The sequence below is a fragment of the Motacilla alba genome, chromosome 14, assembly GCF_015832195.1.
Source record: "Motacilla alba alba isolate MOTALB_02 chromosome 14, Motacilla_alba_V1.0_pri, whole genome shotgun sequence".
NCBI lineage: Eukaryota > Metazoa > Chordata > Aves > Passeriformes > Motacillidae > Motacilla > Motacilla alba.
The window spans coordinates 3,075,684-3,094,957 of NC_052029.1; the positions used below are offsets into that span (position 1 = coordinate 3,075,684).

Below are 19,274 nucleotides of genomic sequence, written 5' to 3' on the forward strand. Positions count from 1 at the left end.
GGGGCTTAGTTTGGCACAGCAGCCTTGTGCCACTCTCTGCGTGTTTGCTGTGCTTTCTGCCACTTCTGTGCTTCCCTTTCCTGGCTCTGTGTAACCCTTTGAAACACAGCTTCAGGGCACCTTGTCTGCCACCAAGGCCTCGGAAAAGCTGGTCCCTACGGCTGTCCTGCTCTTGATTGCAGCCCCCTGGAGCGAGGCTGGAGGAAGCAGAAGGACGGGGGCCTGGCGCAGCCCAAGGTGCGCTTGCGGCAGGAGGTGGTGAGCGTGAGCCCGCAGAGGCGCGGCCAGCGCATCGCCGTGCCCGTCAGGAAGCTCTTTGCCAAGGAGAAGAGGCCCTACGGGCTGGGCATGGTGGGCAAGCTGACCAACAGGACGTACCGCAAGCGCATCGACAGCTACGTCAAGCGGCAGATCGAGGACATGGATGACCACAGGTGAGAGCTGCGCTCGCGGGGCGCTCCCCATTGTGGGGTGCCAGTTGTGGGTTTCTCTGGGTCTGGATTGAAGGTACTTGAGGCAGTAGTTCGTGTTCGGACTCAGGTGTTTGTTATTTCTGAGCAGTAAAACAGTCTCACTACTGTGAGTTCGGCAGCTTTTCATTAGAAGGCTCAAAATGGTTAACAATGTCTTGTTACAAGGTCTTTTAAGACTAAACTATCCAATTAAGAACTATCACCTAGATTATTTTCCCTTTTAACCCAATAACTGATCCCAAAGAGCCTGCAATGTGGACTGTTCTGCCCAATTACAAAATGCCACCCAAACCCATGAAGAAGAAGGAAGAAGAAGCATGGAGAAGAAACCCAGGGCGACACCCTGTGCCCTCCATCTTGCTCCCATGCACAACATACTAAAAATCCCAAAACCTCAATTTCTCACCAAGTGATACACCTACACTACTCTCTATTTCGAACTTTTGTGAATTCTAGTCTATCTTGAAGTCTAAGAAACTTTCTCCATGGATGAGGGTCAGAGTCAGTGCTCCCCTGGGGGTCAAGACACCCCAGAGCAAACAAAGAAATATTCCCAGTGCCCTGAGTTTCCCCACCCATGAACTGCTGAGCAAGGGATTGCTGCTGGCCCTGGGGGACTGGGGTCACTGGGTGCTGCTGTGCCCCCCATCTTTGTCCCTTGGAGTGCAGAGCCAGCTGCAGCTGACAGCAGCCCCCCATCTTTGTCCCTTGGAGTGCAGAGCCAGCTGCAGCTGACAGCAGCCCCCCATCTTTGTCCCTTGGAGTGCAGAGCCAGCTGCAGCTGACAGCAGCATGTTTGTGTGGCTGTGCGCTGGGGCCTCACCCAGCTCCTCATGGTGTGTCACACCGTGTCTCTGCTGCCTGGAGGGACTGCAGGTCTCTGTGCCACCTGCACTGTCCTGTGGTGAACAGCAGGGCTCCGCTATCCCTGCCTCTGGTCATTCCCCTAGAGTAGTTATTTCAGAAACAGAGCACCGTTCAGCATCAGGCTTTGGTGTTCCCATGGATGTTTTCTTGGGAAAGGGTGGTTGTCCAGGGTAATGGGGGAGTCAGAGTAAACAGGTTCTGTCTTCAGCAAGACCTTAGGTCATTGCCTCCTGTCCTGAGCAATCCTAGGTGATCCTGGCCATGTACCCCAGATTCTAGTGAGGTTTCTGGGGGAAAAAAGCAGCTTTCCCCCTCTGTTCTGTTAGCAGGTGTAATATGCCTGTGTTTTTGCCTCTGATCCTTTTCTGTTCCCTCCATCCAGGCCTTTCTTCACTTACTGGGTCACCTTTGTGCATTCGCTCATCACCATCCTCGCTGTGTGCATCTACGGCATCGCCCCTGTGGGGTTCTCACAACATGAAACTGTTGATTCAGTGAGTGAATCCCCCTGACATGCCTGGAGTGTGATTGAGTTTAGCCCTCAGCTGTTGTGTCACAGCACACTGGCTCCTTGCCTTCTTGGCTGGGTACCTGCTGTCCAGCCTGGGGGGGCTGCCTGGAGGGTCTCTGGGAGCCCCCACACCCCCTTCTGTCCCTCCTGCAGCCACAGTGCTCCTGATGTCAGATTATATCTGACACAAAACACGGTGGCTGTGCTGGCAGCACTTCCAAACAGCTTGTTCCCCTCCTGGTGGAGACCAGAAGGATGATCAGGGCAGGGAAATACTTCAAACCTGAGCTGAATTTTAGCTACAGTTGTAGGATTTTGTTTCTGCCAGGAGCAAAACTGACTTGTCTGACTTTGGGAGCTGATCTTGAGGCTGTTTGTAGCCTCCCCACACGTTGTTAAAGGTTTCTGGGGTACAGATATCTCTACAGCCATGTCCCTGCTCCATGCAGGAGATGCCTGGGCAGCTTCTCAGCTGTATATCTGACAGCTTTCAGAGCACCTGGGCCTGCACTGCCTGTGCTGCTCAGCTCTATGGAGCTTTGTGCAGGCTCTGGCCACTGCAAGGGCTCCAGATCCTGGGATTTCTTCAAAGTTGAAGTTGCCACAGATTGACATTTAAAATGAAACCTTAACTTGAAGGTGCCCACACTTTGATAGGGGTTTGCACGTGATCCTGCAAAAAAAACAGATGGAAAGAGTTGTGGGCCCTGTCATTGGCTGTGGGGATTCCTGTTCATCCCGGGGGCTGGTTTCACCAGTCCCTGGGGGCTGGAGCTCACAGGGCTCTTGCTTTCTCTCCTTGTAGGTCTTGCGAAACAGAGGGGTTTATGAAAATGTCAAATATGTTCAGCAGGAAAACTTCTGGATCGGCCCCAGCTCAGTGAGTGCCGTTGGTGGGACTCTTAGCGGGTGGATGGGGGACTGTGTGCTGCAGCTGTGCCCCCCATGGACCAGAGCCCTCTGCTGCATGGAGCCCAGGGATCTGCTGTCACTGTCAGGGAGCAGCAGTGCTCCCAGCCCCAACTACCCTGCAGAATGGAGTGCCTGGAGGTTGGGATGGACCTTGGCTTTCCTGCTTTGCACCCTACAAAGACAAGCACGGGGTTAGAAAAATGCAGGAGTTGGACGGTGTGTGACAGCTTTCCTGATGCCATTCCCCTGGGAAAGACAAAAATGAAGAGGAAACGTCACAAAGTTTTCTTTCCCAGCCATAGTGCTGGTCTTTCTGGGGCTATGGGCAAGGAAGTCCCTGAACTTTTGTTCTGGACCTGTCTCCAAAGCAAATATGGAGAATGTGCACAGTGTGTGTTGGGCTTCATCATGCAGGACTTGTCCCTGGCCCTTGAGTGGGGATAGGGCTACCCCTAGCAGCTCCCCCAGCCTGCTCTGCCCAGGCAATCATTGCCTTGGCTGAGCTGAGTGTTTCCATCTCTGCCAGGAGGCCCTGATCCACCTGGGGGCCAAGTTCTCCCCGTGCATGAGGCAGGACCAGCAGGTGCACAGCTTCATCAGCGCCAAGCGGGAGAAGGAGAAGCACTCGGCGTGCTGCGTGCGCAACGACAAGTCAGGCTGCGTGCAGACCTCAGAGGAGGAGTGCTCAGTGAGTGCCACGGCCCTTCTCCTGCCGGCCCTGCAGCCTCAGGGCCGCTTCTGCTGATGCTTCTTCCCCTGGGCTTCATGGTGACACCTCTCCTCTCTCCTGCAGTCCACGCTGGCCGTGTGGGTGAAGTGGCCCCATCACCCCAGCACACCGATGCTGGCAGGGAACAAGAGGCAGTTTGGCTCTGTTTGTCATCAGGACCCCAGGTAGGTCCTGCCTGGTTCTGCTGCCATCCTCGGGGGGACAGGGCTGCTGTACAGTCAGTCCCAGGCCAGTGGATTGCTGGATGAGGCAGCAGCAGCTCTGGAGGGGTGTGGGGCAGTGATGTCCTTGCACTGTAGGGAAGGCTGATGCAGGGTGTGATCATATTTCTCCTCACCCCTGGTCTCTGTTGTGGGCTGCCCACCTGAACAGAGGCCTGTTGTGAGCTGTGGGTGCCTTCCTCAACCCTCTCCCTCTCCTCACCTGCTCCCTGCACAGCTCCCTGCTTGAGGGGCAGCGGTCCCGAGCCTGGCACACCTCTGTCCAGGAGCCCAGCCAGCTGCTGGCTGCCCTGGCACAGTCACTGCGGGCTGCTGTACAGCTGAAACCAGCTGAATCCCTGCCCTTGGGGTGTGTCCACCTGGAAAGGATCCAGTTTGTTGCTGGGCAGCCGTGTGCTCTCTGCCTTTGTGATCTCTGCTGGAAAGAGACTGAGGCTTTGACCAGCGTGGCCTTGGCTGATCTGGTCTGGTGTGTCAGTGTCACCACACAGGGACACAGGGAGCTGTGGAATGGCAGCCTGGGCACAGGGAAAGTGTGGAAATCCTACCTGGTGCTGGGGAAAGGTATTTCTCAGGCTGATCTGTGCTTTGTTGCTGCAGGGTGTGTGAGCAGCCAGCCTCGATGGAGCCCCACGAGTGGCCAGATGACATCACCAAGTGGCCGGTGAGCATGGCCGGAGGCACAGGCCTGCATGGGCAGCTGCAGTGTGGCATTTGCATCTCCCTGTGCAGAGCCTCAGCTGTGCTGGTGGGAGGGCAGGGCCCGTGGTGCAGCTTCTGCTGCTTGTCACAAACACCAGCTCAGGGCAGCTGTGCTGTGCCCAGCCAAGGCTCAAAGCCTTTCAACAACAAAAGTTGTCCTGTGCCAGCTAAAGCCCTGGATCCTGTCAGGGTAACAGGGAGATGGAAACCAACTCAGCCTCGGGCTGGAGAGGAGGTGTCAACTGATGCTCGGGCAGATGGAGTATCAGGCACCATCCTGCTGTCAGAGGGAGCTGTGTCTGGATCTGGCTTCTTCCCAAGGGGCTGTTTTGATTTTACCCAGCCAGCAAGCAAAGCTGTGGCTGTCTGACTGCAGCCTGTTGTTGTTTTCCAGATCTGCACAAAAAACAGTGCTGGGAATTACACCAACCACCTCCACATGGACTGTGTGATTACAGGCCGGCCCTGCTGCATTGGGACCAAGGGAAGGTAGTGAGTTTTACCCATATGGAGGGGCTGGGTGTTGGGTGAGACACGGGGCCCTTTCAGGTTGTAGACACAGCCATTTGCCCTCGTCCTTTCCACCCACAGCCCAGAGCCCTGCTGGGAAGGGGAGTTGGACAGAGCCATGACAGGACTCCCACATGGAGCAGGAGTCTGGGATGAGCAGGAGTTAACAGCCAGCCTGAGGCTGGCATAGCAGTGTATCTCACTCAACTGTTCCTGCAGTACGGAGGGATTTGCATACTAGTTTGGAGGGATTGAACCATTGTGCTGGAGAGTTCTGCACTTTTCCTTAGGAATGGCCAGCTTGTTCCTGACAGGCTCCATTGTCCCCAGCCTGCAGTCCCCGGGCACTCAAAGGAGATGCCAGGAAATGGCCCACTCTAGGTTTGCAAAATAGGAAAATGCTGTTTTTCTCATGTTATCCCTGAGCTTGATTACTAACCCAGTGCTTGGGCTTGGCTTTCCCTGCTAGGGAGCAAAATGTGTGCTGCCCCAAGGAGTTTCTCTGTCCCTGAAGGTCATGACCAGGACACTCTTGACATAGCCCCCCTTCCCCTCTGCCAGCTGCAGAGGTACAAGACTCCCCCAGTCTGAAACACAGCTTCCTCAGGCTCTGGTGGCTCTTCCCATCTCTAAACAGCAGCTTTAGGATCTGCCTTGGAGCCATGGCATGCAGGTCTGTGGAGCTTTCCTGGAGGAGAGAAGCAGGAGGGGTGTGTGGAGAGGCACTGGGCTCAAATGGGAATGTGTTTGTGCCTTTGCTGTGACACTACACCGTGTCAGGGGCAGCTGAAGGCATCAGTTCTCATGGATGGGATGAGAAAAGGAGAGTGGGTGGCCTGGAGGGCACAGGAATGATCCATTGTTCTTTCCATGTGTGACTTGTGCCTCCTGCAGGTGTGAAATTACCTCTCGGGAGTATTGTGAATTCATGCGGGGCTATTTCCACGAGGAGGCAACGCTCTGCTCTCAGGTAAGGGTGCACCTGGGGGGTTCTATGGCTGCCCTCCTCCCTCCAGGTGCCCTCAGCAGCTTGGCAGGATCTGGGGTGGCAGTGCTGCAGATCAGGTGGGAGTCCTGTGTCCTGTCCCACCCTGGGCCTGGAGGAAGCTGCTGCTCCTGGCTGGAGTGGCAGAGGTGGCTGCATCTGTCCCCATTTGGGGGCCAGTTTGGGACTTGGGCTGGCAGCTGTGAAAGGCCAGCACGGGACCACTGTGACAGCAGTGGGAGAAGGATCCACAGTCTGCTCGGGGTGCTGGGGTGAAAAATGAGGGCTTAAAGCTGCCACAGGGAAGGGATGGGGTTGTGTAAATTCGTGTTGGAGACAATGCTTGGGACATGGTTCAAAGAGAAGTGGCAGGGGAGCCCCTCTTCCAGAGCTATCTGCTTGGAGAAGGACCCCTCTCAACACCCACTTCTGCCCTAGGTGCACTGCATGGATGATGTCTGTGGGCTCCTTCCTTTCCTAAACCCAGAAGTCCCTGACCAGTTCTACCGCCTCTGGCTCTCGCTTTTCCTCCACGCCGGGTAAGCAGAGGTGTAAAACTTCCACTAAGGGAGGGGGGCACCCTCAGCCTGGGGATTGCTGTGGGGGTTGTGGCTGTCCCTCGTGGGGACACAGGGATCTGAGCTGTGCTCTCTGCCAAGGTTTGCCATCCTGTGTTTGTTGGGAGGGATTAGCAGCATGGGCAAGGCCAGAGCAGGAACTCTGAGCAAGGCTGGGGACAGAACGCGAGCACAGGGGTGACTTCAGTGGCTGCTGCTTCAGCTCCTGTACTCTGCCCTTGGCAGGATCCTGCACTGTCTGGTTTCAGTCTGTTTCCAAATGACGATCCTGCGGGACCTAGAGAAGCTGGCAGGATGGCACCGCATCTCCATCATCTACCTTCTCAGTGGCATCACTGGGAACCTTGCCAGTGCAATATTCCTACCCTACAGAGCAGAGGTGGGTCTCCTGCAGCCCAGGGTCCTGGTAACTTGCCCTGAGCACAACCCTTCTCTACATGCCTGTGCCTCTGTGGCTGAGGCAGAGCCACCAGAGCTGGGCTCACCACTGCAGCCTTGGCACTTGTAGCTCGAGGATGGCACCACACCATCATTTAACTGCTGAGCAGCACCATCCCCCGGGGTACCATGGGCTTTCCAAGTCACTGGCCTGGGCTGCTGCAGGAAAAAGGCTGCTTCCCATAACAGATGGGGGATTGGGTGAGAGAGGCCCCAGGCAGGCTTGGAATCAAGTGTGGTGTCAGATACCTCCACCTGAGAGTGACAAAGAGCAGAGCTTACCGTGCCCACAGGAGGCTGCATGGCCGGACCTGGAGGAGCCTTCCAGCTCCTTTCATAAGGAAAACTACCTGGTGGGTGGGGGGAGCCAGGAGACTGCCTTGAAGGGCTTCTCCCCTCTGGCAACTTGAACCACATCTGCCCTCCTTAGTCTGTTCTGGCCTCACACCTTGATCCTAAATCCAACCAGGCCCCTTTACTCCTGGCACCCCATTATCTGGATGAAGTTGCAGGGTCTCTGCCAAGAACCACTGAACAGGATTTGAGTAAGAAGTAACTAATTCCTGGAGCTGGCTGCAGAGGCCAGGCAGGTGCCACGAGCCTGACTTTATCTGTAATGCTCTTCTTCTGCAGGTTGGCCCTGCAGGATCCCAGTTTGGAATTCTGGCCTGTCTCTTTGTGGAGCTCTTCCAGAGTTGGCAAATCCTGGCACGCCCATGGAGGGCTTTCTTCAAGCTGCTGGCTGTGGTGCTCTTTCTTTTTGCCTTTGGCCTCCTGCCTTGGATTGATAATTTCGCTCACATTTCAGGATTTGTCAGTGGTTTCTTCCTCTCCTTTGCCTTCCTGCCCTACATTAGCTTTGGGAAGTTTGATTTATATAGGAAACGATGCCAAATTATAGTTTTCCAGCTCATCTTCATTGCACTCTTCTCAGGACTGGTGATTCTGTTCTATTTCTACCCCATCAAGTGCGAGTGGTGCGAGTTCCTCACTTGTATACCCTTCACAGACAAATTCTGCGAGAAATACGACCTGGATGCACAGCTCCACTGACAGCAAAGACTGGCTTCTCGAGCAGGCCCTGGAGATGGACTGTCTTTGCATTGCTGTGCCAGTTCCATGGGGACAAAGCCTCTAATCCAATGACACTTCTAACCCTGCCCGTGGTTAATTTAAACTGTCTCCTTAGCACTTGGCAGGCATGGTTTGCCTTATCTCAGAAGACTCTGAAAAACAGAATGTTTGTGCCTTGTTCAATTGTATTGAACCTTTTCTGCTGCCATTATTTTTATTACACTAGTTTCAATACTACATTTTTAACCAGAGTTGTTTACTACTGCTAAGGTGGTGATTAAACGGTGAGGTAGCGTTTTAGCTACTGTGAATTGTTCTGAGTAGTCTGTGCCTACCTTTGTTACTTAATCTCACTCCTGCTGTTTCGTGTACCCTGTGGAGCACCCAACCCAGCCAGATACACATCTGCATATGGAAATAAGGGCCTGAAAAGCCTCAGAAAACTATAGGGTCTCTTTAATCCCTGGAATCCACATACAGCTCAGAGGGAAACACCACAAACAGCAACTGTAAAAAACGTGAGAATGTCCAGTCAATGGAGTTTGTTCCTCTTTGAAGTGTGACAGCCTTTTCCTCCAGGAAGATGGTGAATCCACAGTCTGGTCTTGGTAGGGCTGGATTCTCTGCTCTCTCTGTTTAAGAAAGAAAATATTTGTCAGTGACAGTGATTACTGCATGCTGGGCTTTTCTCACCACGCTGCCATGATGGTCCAGCGGGGACCGGCCAGTGCCAGAGGTGACTGCTGGTCACAAGCACCCTGGAGCAGGTGGCTGTTGTTAGGGCACACCTTTTATTACACTGGATCTTGAAAATATGGCAGTGTTGAAAGAAGAATAAAAGGTAACTGTGGTCAAAGAGGAACAGTTTTTAACCCAGCTACTTGGAGCAGCAAAACAACACAAGGCTGTGGACAAGCTGCTCTTACCCCTGTTCTTCAGCCACTGTGACTGTTTCCAAAAGCATAATTTAAAACTTACTAAGCCTGAGAGTCTTGGCCACATCTTGTGTTTGTGCGCAGTTTTCTCAAAATAGCAGTATTAATACCAGAATTATGTCTGCATGAGTTAGAAACCCAGCCATGCTCCTGACAATGATTTCCAGACATTTAAAAAGCCTAAAAGAAAGCAAGGTCCTGGAAGCAATCACAGCAGCGAAGGAACACTGTGCTTAATGAGTCTCAAGACAATGTAGAAGCAGATTGAGAGTCTAAACTCAGTCAGAGATAGAGTCAGCTATTCCTGCTGCTGCTCCAAGTGTATGTTACCTGAAGTAGGTGAATTATCATTCCCTACCTTGAGAGGAGCACAAACAACACTTCCAGGATCTGGAACAAGCACCAGCCTTGTACAGACATTCAGAAATACTCTGCCAGCCAGCAGAGAGCAGCAGCATCAGCTCTGAGCCTCAACACCATGGCCTGGGGAAGATGAGGAACTGGGAGCTCTTAGTGGACATTCGGGACTCACCCCACAGGTTACTTCCGAAGCTTCTTTATGAAGCTGACCTCGTCCCGGTTCCTGATGCCATACCTGAACACAGAGTTGGGCTGTTAAATGCCAGCTTCCCAGGAAAACAACTGTGAAACCCCATAGCTTCATCTTTGCCAGGGACAGAGGGACTCCTACCATCCCATGCTGTGCTCTACTAGAGGACACATTAGAATTCTCACTTGTGCATGCCAGACATGCTGCCAGCATTGAAGGATCTGCTGATCTTTAACTGTAACAACCCCTGAAATGCAGCATCTGTCACCCAGGCTCTCTCTTCCAAGCACAGCTTTGATTAGGGCTGTCTTGCTGAATTTTTAGTACTTCAGACCACCTTTTCTTGCTGGTCTGCAACAGGCTGGCAGACCCAGCACTGCAAGGAAGTGCCTCATCCCTCCTTGCCTCAAGAATGGGCAGGGCAACATGGGAGTCACCTGGCAGTGTTGTTACCAGACTGTCTGAGAGGTGGCTGAGCAGCTCCAAAGATCAGCACCCGTCCTTGGGTTTCCTCTTTGTCTGTCATTCTTCACAGAATCACAGCATGCTATGGGGTTGGAGTGGACCTTACAGACCATCCAGACCCAACACCCCTGTCATGGACAGGACACCTCTCACTAGGCCAGGTTCCTCAAAGCCTTATCTAACCTGGCTTTGGCCACTGCCAGGGCTGGGGCATCCACAACCTCCCGGGGCAACCTGTTCATTTCCTGTTTGCTGCTCTTTCCTATCCTGCATCAGTATCTGTGCTGAGCTGAGTAACTGTAACCATCTGCAGGAGTTTGGGAGGGATGGCCAGGGGTTCCGTGGGCTGCTCTGAACTGGTTGAACCCAGCGCAGGATGGTGCTGGCTGAGGATGAGGAACCCCCCAAGGCCATCCTGTCCTGCAGAGAGCCTCTGAGTCTGCCTGTCCCACTTCTGTGGGCAGTGCTGTCCCACCTCCCAGCCAATGTCCAGCACAGGACCCCCCGATTTAGGGCACAACCTCCCAGCTCAGCCCTGCCCCTGGGGATGCTGCGTGGGCTCCTCTCAGCCCCCCAGCGCTGACTCGGTAACTCACTCCCTCAGCTTCTTCCTGTCATCCGCCAGCTTCTCTCCATTGAACGTTAGGTGGTACGTCCTCCATATGTACTTCCTGCGGGAATAACACTCGGGCAGCCGCGGAGCGGGACCGGGCTGGGATGCGCTCCCGAGCCGCCCGCCCGGCCCCGCTCACCAGCTGAGGTGCTGGACACCGCCCTGCCGGGCCTGCCTCAGCTGGATGTGCCGCCGCAGCGCCTTCTTCAGCTCCAGCACCGAGGCGTTCTGCACCACCACCACGGCTGCGGGCCGGGGAGAGCCGGGTCAGGCCCGCCGCGCCCCGACCCCGCCCGGCCCGGCCCGCCCGGCCCCGCACGCACGCACGGTCTCGCCGTCCGCCTTGCACACCCGCACCGTCATGGCCTGCCCGTACTCCAGGGCCACCTGCGAGCCGATCTCCTCCGCCGTCACCTGCGGGCGAGTGACACGGCCGTGAGCCCAGCCCCGCCGGCCCGGCCCGGCCCCCGCGCCCCGGGCCCACCTGCGGGGGGAGGTCGCAGAGCAGCGGGTCCTGCACCAGCCGCGCCAGCGCCGCCTGGAACAGCTCCAGCACCTCGGCGTGCGCCAGCTCCTCCGCCGGCTCCTCCGCCGGCTCCTCGGCCGCCATCGCCGGAAGGGGCGGGCGGCGCGGCGGAACCGGCGATGCTGCTCTTCTGCCCGGCCTGCGGGAACGTGCTGGTGGCCGAGGAGGGGCCGCGCTGCCACCGCTTCGCCTGCACCACCTGTCCCTACGTGCGCAACGTGACGCGGAAGGTACCGGGGCGCGGGGGGCGCGGGGGCGGCCGGGGCGGGGGCCCGCCGTGCCCGGGGCCCGCTGAGCCGCTCCCGGTGCCGGTCCCGCAGGTGACGAGCAGGAAGTACCCGCGGCTGAAGGAGGTGGACGATGTGCTGGGCGGCGCCGCGGCCTGGGAGAACGTGGACTCCACGGCAGGTAGGGCCGCGCCGAGGGGCCGCGCGGGGCTCGCCGGGCCCCGCCTGCCCCTCACGGCGCTTTCCCGCAGAGCCGTGCCCCAAGTGCGAGCACCCCCGCGCCTACTTCATGCAGATCCAGACGCGCTCGGCCGACGAGCCCATGACCACCTTCTACAAGTGCTGCAACCCGCAGTGCGGGCACCGCTGGCGGGACTGAGGGCCGCGGGGAGCGGGAATCAGGATTATTGCTGCTCCTGCAATAAACGCGGCGCTGCGGGCAAGCAGGCGGCTCTGCGTGGTTGCTTCGGGCCTGGCAGGGAGGGCAAAGCGGCTGCAGCAGGGAGCTGTGCCCGTGCTGCGGCCCCGGGAGGGCAGGGGTGAGAGACGCACACCGGAACACCCGTGCTGGAAACGGGCCTGAAGGTAACGGAGCTGAAGCACGGTGAGGAAACCCCAGCCCTGAGCACAGCACAGAAGGCAAAGCGGAGGTGAAGTGTTACCACTGTGGCCTTTCAGAGAACCAAAAATGAAAAAAGGGGCCTGTGCTGTGACCTGTGAAAACCCTGTCAGTTAAAGCAGGAACTACAAACTATACACTGCAACCAGTTTCTGATAAAAGGAGAATATACTTCAGGTAGGATCACGTATGACTTGTGTTTTAACATCAAGCTTTATTCTCAATTTAAATACATTCAGAAGTAAAAACGATAAATAACTTAATAAAAATATGATGGAGCACAAATTGTAACATTTAATCTCCATGACCACTCCCTCCCACAGGTTAAGCCAAGTTCCTATGACCTCTTCTATCCAGGGATAATCTGCACCCATTTATTCCAATTCATGTCGCAGGGGAACACTCTCCCCAGCCTGAGAGTACAGTCTATCGTGGGCTCGTAGTAGATGGTTGGGCTTTCACTCAGTTTGGGATTCTGTAGTTGTTCTTCCACAACTGGCTGAGAAAAGAGTGACACTGGGGATGGCTTTTTCATGTAGAATCGTCTGATGCAACCAAGAGTTTCCAGACCCTGCAAAAAAATTCACATATTTCAATATGCTGTGAATGCTGCTCTAGCTACAGTGTTTTCAGAAATCTTGGACAGTTTTTACCAAAAGTGGCTTCACTTGAAGCCCCTGAAGAGCCCATGGTTACAACACAAAGGTAAAAAGAATAAACAGCTTAATAAAACCATGCAAGCTCGGGCTATAGCTGGATATATCTAGTTACTTTCAAGCACAGTAATTGATACATGGTTACTGACACAGAAGGTGCTCAGCAACAGATGTCAACGTTTAGGACCAGTTACAAAAAATCTAAGGCTGCTCTAGATGTCAATCCCAGACCTGTGCCAGTCCTTGTTAATGGTTAATAGGTGTGTGACAAGCTCTGTCTGTGGTTTCCAAACCAGTTCTTAGTGAATTTATCGGCAGGAATTAGATTGAAGTTCCCCACTCTGTAAAATATAGAGGTAATGAATTGCTTGATTCTGTGGGTTTGAATTCACATTGCCCAGGAATCCATTCTGGAACAGCCAGAACAGGATATGCATGACTGGCAACGCTCCCAGCTGGCACTGTCACCACAGGGTACAAGCCCTGGGGAAGAAGTGGCACATGGACACTGCAAAATGGATTTCCAGTTAGCAGGGGAGTCATGCTTTTGGGAAAGCCTGCAGGATTACTGCTCTGCTTCAGATTCTGAATATTTATAGGAAAAAAATAGAAATCAAAGTTCCATTTCCAAAGTGGTGGCAACTGAATGCTGTCAAGATGTGGGAATAAAATGACAAGAAATTCAGAATTTTCTTGCCATCTTTTGTTTGACAATTAAGGTTCTGCAGGCAGGTCAGAAGGTCTGATTTACACATTGTCTAGCACAGACACATGTCAGTTTGATTCTCATGCCAGATTACCCATTTAGAAGGCATATAAGAAAAAAAATTAGGAATACTTGGATGATCTGTGGTGACTGGGGAGTGGAACCAGAGGATCTTCAAGGTGGCTGAACAGCTCCAAAGATCATCCCCTGTCCTTGGGTTTCCTCTTTGGCATTCTTCATAGGATCATACAATGTTACGGGGTTGCAATGGGCCTTACAGAGCATCCAATCCCAACACCCATTCCAACCCAAACAATTCCATGATCCTGTGATCACCACTGCATTAGACAGTCAATTTCATGGCGACAAGCCCCACTCTTCAGCAACTACCTGGACTTCACCTCCCCGTCCATCCATTTCAGAAGCAAGCTCTGACTAAAACCAGCGACAACACAGGCAAACCTCCCTCCCTCGCCGCGAGCAGCGGCTCGCGCTGGCTGTGGCTCACACACCCAAAGGGAGCAGGGTGTTCTCCCCGCTGGCCGGGGCTGGCAGTGCTGCCCTGCTGGCCGGCTGTACCTGCAGGATCTCCAGCACGGCCACGGGCTGCAGCACGCCGCTGTAGTGCTGCAGCAGCCGCGCCTGCGGCACGCCCGGCTTGCTCATCACGTGGTAGAGCACGGCCTCCATCATCCCCTTGCACACCGGCTTGTTCAGCTTCCCATCCACGATCCTCCACGGCCTCCCGATGAAGGAAACGCTCTCACAGGCCCTGCCAAAGACAGGCAAAACTCGGCTGTCAGGAATTCTTCGGGATGGGTTTCTCATCATTGTCCTTTCTGCCTAACAGAGGTTCTCACTGCATCCGTTTTAACTCCTGTGGCTGCTCTGGTGCTGCTCTACCAAATCTGCATTTTTCACCCCTTTTAGCACCATTACAAACCCGGCAGCTGCTGTGGGTCTCAATGAGCAGGAAAGCTTTGTTTGGCATTAGCTCCAATATCCTCCAAAAGTTATCCAAGACCTGCGCCACGCAGCAACAGTGCTCTGATGGGAAGCAAATCCCTCATTTTTAGCATTGTGGTGTCCAAAAGACAGTCCCTGCGTGGAAATTCACATTTCTCATATTGCAGTTTCTTCAGGCCCTACCTGGGCTTATTTGTGCAGTAAAATCAGTTTTGGTCCTCTGATATTTGGAGCTCGTTGGTTTTTGGGCAAAAATATCTATCAGAGATATTTTTTCAGCATGCACAGGAGCACAAGGAACATTAACGGGAACAATGAGTGGGGTTTCTCCATCACTGCTCATCAGAGCATAAAACTGAGGTTTCCAAACCACTGCTTCCAGCACTCTTTTGGCAGTGCCAAGCGTTTGCTATTCTGCAGACATCTCTGTTACTCACCGGTCCCTGGCTGCCTGGGAGACATCTGTCATGGAGCTTCCTGGAAAGAAAAGAACACATATTTTCTAATTAACTCAAATTCCTTATCTAATGGAAGGAGAGTTAAAGGTGGCCAAGCTGCAAAATGCAAGGGCTTGCTAGGAAACCACAGCAGCAAACTACTCCACGTGCTGCTCTCAGTTTTGGGGAGCTCTGAGCTGCCCCTCTGCCCTGCCTGCAGCACACTCTTCCCACACCTCCATCTTTTTACTCAGCCCCACTTTCCGTGGTTCCTTTCCCCAGTCCCAACAGGTTTTATTCCTAGAAGTCTGACGCTGTGGCTGAACCATGGTGATTGTAGGGGCTGAAAGAACTGAGGAGCACAGAGAGCTGTGCAGGGTCTCAGCCTGGAGCTCTCCAGGGGTCGGGGTAACCTAAAGCTCCTGGAAATCAGAGGGATGTAGGGCAGAGCTCCAAGGAGCTGGAGATGTGAATGCAAACTCGGGATTCCAGCAGGGCCCAGTTTCAAAGCAAAGGCTGTCTCTGCAACTCCCATTACATTATGTCATGGGTTTTAATTAGACAATTACTTAACGAGGTATTCCTACCACACCCAGAGGGTAACAGCTTTGGCTTAAGCACATGTAAACATTCACTGGCCAGTGAGAACTCCGTGTTTGATAACAGAACTCCTGTTTTTTCCCTCCACTGCTACAAACAAGTCAAGGATGTTAAATCCAGGGAAGTACTTCAGTAGTTTAATTTAAGAGCTGCTGAGGTCTCTGCTGTTTAGACAGCCCTGAGTGCATTTCCTGCAGGAAGGCTCCAGTTAAACAATCCCAAGCTGTGGGATGTTAGGGATCACCCTCTGGACCCAGGTACTGGCAGGGCTTGGCAAGGTACCACAGGAGCAGTGAGCTCGTGGTTCAGTTTGAGATTAGAGCTCATAAAAACCAAACCAAAATGAAATCCCCCCCAAACTACTAAATGTAAAGCTTGGCAAGAACTACTAGCTATTAGAAAACTGGCAGTAAAAAGAAAGGAAAATGAAGTCCAATTGGGTTACAAATGAGGCTGTTAAATCTCACTGGCATGTGCTGCTTCCTGGTGAATGGTTTAATGAATTTAGAGCTTTCAGCCATGGACATTCCAGCTAAATGCACACCAGCAGTGCTGTGTTCTCTAGGCTTAGAGAGGCCTGACCTTTGGACTGAAGCCAGAGATGAGAAACTTCGGATCCAAATTATTCTGGAAAAATTTAAGACGTGGAAACAAGTTTCTAAGGAAACTTCTGGACTAGTCATTCCAGCAAAAGGCATAGGAAGGATGTATTTGACAACTCAGAGATGTTCCAGATGAATTAGTGTTATGCCAATTTATCAGTGAGAGAAGACAATCTCTCTGGTACAGCTGCATTAAGAATCTAGGATTTGCTTATGAAGTGGAGCTACTGGTTTGGGATCAACTGCTGATGAGCTGGTTTGTATTTCAGGGATGCAGAAGGCTCTCCATACCTTTAGAGACTTCTGGGTTCTCCTGGAAGCAGGAAAGATCATCATCCTGCTCACTGGCTGATTGTCCAGGGATAGGGATCTGCTTGCTGTGCTCAGTGCTGAGCTCATCGTTCTCTACTTCAGGTTCTTTGTCCTCAGAATGAGATTTATCTTGTTCCTTGTAAGTGTCCACATCCACAGCTCCTGGAGCAGGCTCTGGGAGTTCAGCTGGGAGTTCAGCTGGGGATTCAGCTGGGAGCTCCAGGAAGCCTCCTCCTGGAGCTTCTTCACCCCCAGTAGCAGCTTCCTTCCTTGGGGCAGGCTCAGAAACAGCTGCATCCAAGTTCCTGCCATCTGCACGTGCCAGAGCAGGCTGTGCACCCTGGCAGAGGTGGCTGTCACCCTGAAGGACATCAGTCTTACATCTCTTCCTTGGGGGCTCATCATCACTGGCACACTGTGTGTCTTTTCCCAGCTGCTGCTCCTCTCCCAGACATTGCTGTCCCTTCCCTGGCTCCGAGGGCAGGTGTTCCTGTGGCACATCTGGGGGAGCAGGGTCTGCCCCGGGCTGCTCAGCATCCTCTGCTCTGCTCTTCGGGCACACTGAGCGTAGCAGCCAGGGCTTGGCAAACACTATTGCCACCAGTCTGACAGTGTGGCCTCCCACTTCTAAGACCTGCTGCATTTCAATGAGGTCCTGTAAAAACCAAACAAAAAACCCCACAACAAATTATCCCAGGAGCTTTCACTGAAAAATGTCGCTTTAACCCAGTGTCATGGGATTGCCATGATTTAACTGGCAGCAAGGGAGGAGCAAAGTTTAGTAGAATATTCAATTCTGCCTCCAGCTGCACTGAACTTGAAAAGATGCTTTACCCCTAAAGCTTCCTGAAATTACAGCATGAGATGTTTTTCTTCAGCTTAAAGTTAAAAATAAAACTGGGAACAAGTACTTTGCTTCCAAAGGTTGATGTTAGCACCTCTAGGTTTCTGAAACAGTTCATTCCTATCTTTGATTAAGAGCTGCTTTAATTTTTGGCCTTCCTAACTTTGAGGCAAGATTGCTGTCAGGTGTGGTGTGTTTCTCCTGCCTAACATAAATAACTCTGTTCAATTTATAGTTGCTTCCAACAGCCTGGAAGCTCATCCTGTTCAAAGGGAATACTAAGCATGCAAACATTAATGTATGGAAAGCAGCTGGCTGTAAACCCACCTGGATGTACTGCTCCAAGCTCCTGCTGCGTTCAGCTTCCACCTGTTCATAGCTGCAGAAACGTTTGCTCAGCTCAGCTTTGCAAATCCCAAAGTGGGAAGTGGCCTCTATGGCCTTCCTGATCTCCAGAACAGCCCCCACATCCCCGGGGCTGTACCCGTAACGCTCCGTGCACTCCTGGAGAAACTTATCCACCTCATAGTTTTCTTCCTGGATTTTTATCAGCCTGGTGAAAGTTTCAGGGAGGCAGGAGATGCCCACAGCCATGTGATCCAGCAGGGAAGGAACTGCAAAGCAAATAAACCCTGGGAGTTTAAGCTGTGAAGCAGCAGTTACTGTGCAACATGTTGCAGGAAAACAAACAGATTAGAGGTGCTCTAGACCAACTAAAACCAGCTTAGCTTTCCTCTTCATTACTGCAGTTCCCTTTTTTCTTTCTGCCTTGCATATCTGTCTGAAAGTCCTGGAAAGAGGAGCAAACTGGTTTACAAGGGCTCACCCTCCCAGCAAAAAGAATTGTGGCTGGAAGGCAGTGTTCTCTCTAACACTGGGTCAGCTCAGCTCTGAGTTAATGAGGGAGTCCTCTCCTTTCTTCTTGAAGAAGGTCAAGTAAAAATTCTAGGGCAAGGAGATGCTGTAGAGGACACTTTTAATCAAAAAATCCACAGCAGAAAGCTGTTGGCCAGATCTGGTTTGAACTACCACTCGCCAATGCTTCAGACAATTAGCTGAACAAAGCATCTCTGTGTTCAGTGACAGGTCCAGCGCTGCCCCAAAGTGACCCCCCTGTACAGACTATCCCCAACTGAAGCCATGGTACCCCTATCCCAGTCCTGGCTGATGAGGGGGCAGCTCTGGCACTGCTCTTCCTGCTCCCTTCCCTTTTACCTGCAGGCTGCTCCACATCTGCTTCCGGAACTTCTGGAGCCAGGAAAAATGGGCTCAGCTGTAACGAGCAGTCAGCTCAGCACAGCTGGAGGGCATGAGAGGCAGCAGAGACAGGAGAAAGAATTTCTGTTTTACCTCTGTCACAACAGCCATGGAAATGGGCAGGGGCAGCACTAGCTGATTTCAGCTGCAGAGCTCAAGGCTCTGGATATATTTGCATTACAGCTGAAAATAAGATGCTCTTCCAGAAGGGGCAGTGCTGATGAACTGCAATCAAGCTCTAAATATTACAAGAATGTTCAAATTACTGACCTCAGAGGCCAGACATTGGACATTACTACTTCAGGTACTTGCATGAGACACGTTAAATGAGAATTTCCATTCAAGGAGCTCTGGAAGATTTTCTTTTCTCTTTGCAGAAGAGAAAGCCTGGCTGTTACATCATATGGTATTTTAAGCTGTTGTAGGGACTGAAAAACCTCCTGGAGAGGGGTAACAGAGCAGAGTAAAGATTGCACTAACAGTTTAACACAACATGAAACAGAGGCAAGGCCTTGTTACCAACAAAAGCCTAAGTCAGCCATCTGTTTTAAGTCAGGAGAGAAAGCCTTACAGACTTGATGTGTAATGAAAACAGAATGTTCCTTCAGGGGGCTTTGTTTAAATCAATTCCTCAGCAGGTGAGCTCACCGTCTCTCCTGCTCCAAGCCACTTCTGTGCACTTTAGGCCAAACAGAACTAACCTGGAGAGCTGAGCCTTCCTGGGATGGGGGTACATCTGAGCCTGACCTTCACCTGGCAGGAGTTGACCACGATGTTGTCACTGGGGCTCAGGTTGCGGGTGCTGACAATGCCAGGGGAGTAGTAGCCTCTCATCAGCAAGTAATTGGTGTGAGAGGCCTGGCGAGGCTTCACTTCGATCCTGCGTTTGCCTCCAGAGCTGTCATCCAAGTCATCATCGTCATCATCCTCATCCTCCAGTCCTTCTTTTCCTAAGCTA

General features: G+C 52.8%; 4 protein-coding genes across 10 annotated transcripts in view; 2 read left to right on the top strand and 2 right to left on the bottom strand.

Annotated features, from left to right (window-relative positions):
- The window catches only part of RHBDF1 (rhomboid 5 homolog 1), a 35,623-nt gene extending 27,306 nt beyond the window's left edge, over positions 1 to 8,317 (top strand). For all 6 annotated transcript variants that reach the window (XM_038150711.1, XM_038150709.1, XM_038150710.1 and 3 more), the window contains 11 exons: positions 183 to 434; positions 1,723 to 1,834; positions 2,657 to 2,731; positions 3,290 to 3,451; positions 3,557 to 3,657; positions 4,315 to 4,378; positions 4,811 to 4,905; positions 5,821 to 5,896; positions 6,350 to 6,450; positions 6,715 to 6,868; positions 7,561 to 8,317. In XM_038150711.1, the coding sequence (XP_038006639.1) occupies positions 183 to 434; positions 1,723 to 1,834; positions 2,657 to 2,731; positions 3,290 to 3,451; positions 3,557 to 3,657; positions 4,315 to 4,378; positions 4,811 to 4,905; positions 5,821 to 5,896; positions 6,350 to 6,450; positions 6,715 to 6,868; positions 7,561 to 7,980 (1,612 nt within the window). In that variant the 3' untranslated portion in view covers positions 7,981 to 8,317. The remainder of the gene's footprint in view (positions 1 to 182; positions 435 to 1,722; positions 1,835 to 2,656; positions 2,732 to 3,289; positions 3,452 to 3,556; positions 3,658 to 4,314; positions 4,379 to 4,810; positions 4,906 to 5,820; positions 5,897 to 6,349; positions 6,451 to 6,714; positions 6,869 to 7,560) is intronic.
- A 123-nt stretch (positions 8,318 to 8,440) lies between these two features.
- On the bottom strand, positions 8,441 to 11,314 carry SNRNP25 (small nuclear ribonucleoprotein U11/U12 subunit 25). 2 transcript variants are annotated; one of them, XM_038150716.1, is made up of 6 exons: positions 11,049 to 11,314; positions 10,888 to 10,978; positions 10,704 to 10,809; positions 10,548 to 10,622; positions 9,469 to 9,531; positions 8,441 to 8,635 (listed from the first exon to the last, which is right to left on the bottom strand). In XM_038150716.1, exons 1-5 carry the CDS (start codon positions 11,172 to 11,174, stop codon positions 9,477 to 9,479), a joined length of 453 nt encoding a protein of 150 aa, XP_038006644.1. In that variant the 5' UTR covers positions 11,175 to 11,314; the 3' UTR covers positions 8,441 to 8,635; positions 9,469 to 9,476. The 2 variants fall into 2 exon arrangements, with proteins under 2 accessions (XP_038006644.1, XP_038006645.1); XM_038150717.1 differs by having other exon boundaries at positions 11,121 to 11,245.
- Positions 11,176 to 11,761, top strand: POLR3K (RNA polymerase III subunit K). Its single transcript, XM_038150718.1, has 3 exons — positions 11,176 to 11,320; positions 11,411 to 11,498; positions 11,569 to 11,761. Exons 1-3 carry the CDS (start codon positions 11,210 to 11,212, stop codon positions 11,694 to 11,696), a joined length of 327 nt encoding a protein of 108 aa, XP_038006646.1. The 5' UTR covers positions 11,176 to 11,209; the 3' UTR covers positions 11,697 to 11,761.
- Positions 11,762 to 12,264: 503 nt separating this feature from the next.
- The window catches only part of GTF3C1 (general transcription factor IIIC subunit 1), a 38,554-nt gene continuing 31,544 nt past the window's right edge, over positions 12,265 to 19,274 (bottom strand). The window contains exons 32-37 of the mRNA XM_038150697.1: positions 19,018 to 19,271; positions 17,387 to 17,673; positions 16,195 to 16,870; positions 14,702 to 14,741; positions 13,878 to 14,070; positions 12,265 to 12,507 (exon numbers count right to left, since the gene is read on the bottom strand). Coding sequence (XP_038006625.1) covers positions 12,286 to 12,507; positions 13,878 to 14,070; positions 14,702 to 14,741; positions 16,195 to 16,870; positions 17,387 to 17,673; positions 19,018 to 19,271 — 1,672 coding nt within the window. The 3' untranslated portion in view covers positions 12,265 to 12,285. The remainder of the gene's footprint in view (positions 12,508 to 13,877; positions 14,071 to 14,701; positions 14,742 to 16,194; positions 16,871 to 17,386; positions 17,674 to 19,017; positions 19,272 to 19,274) is intronic.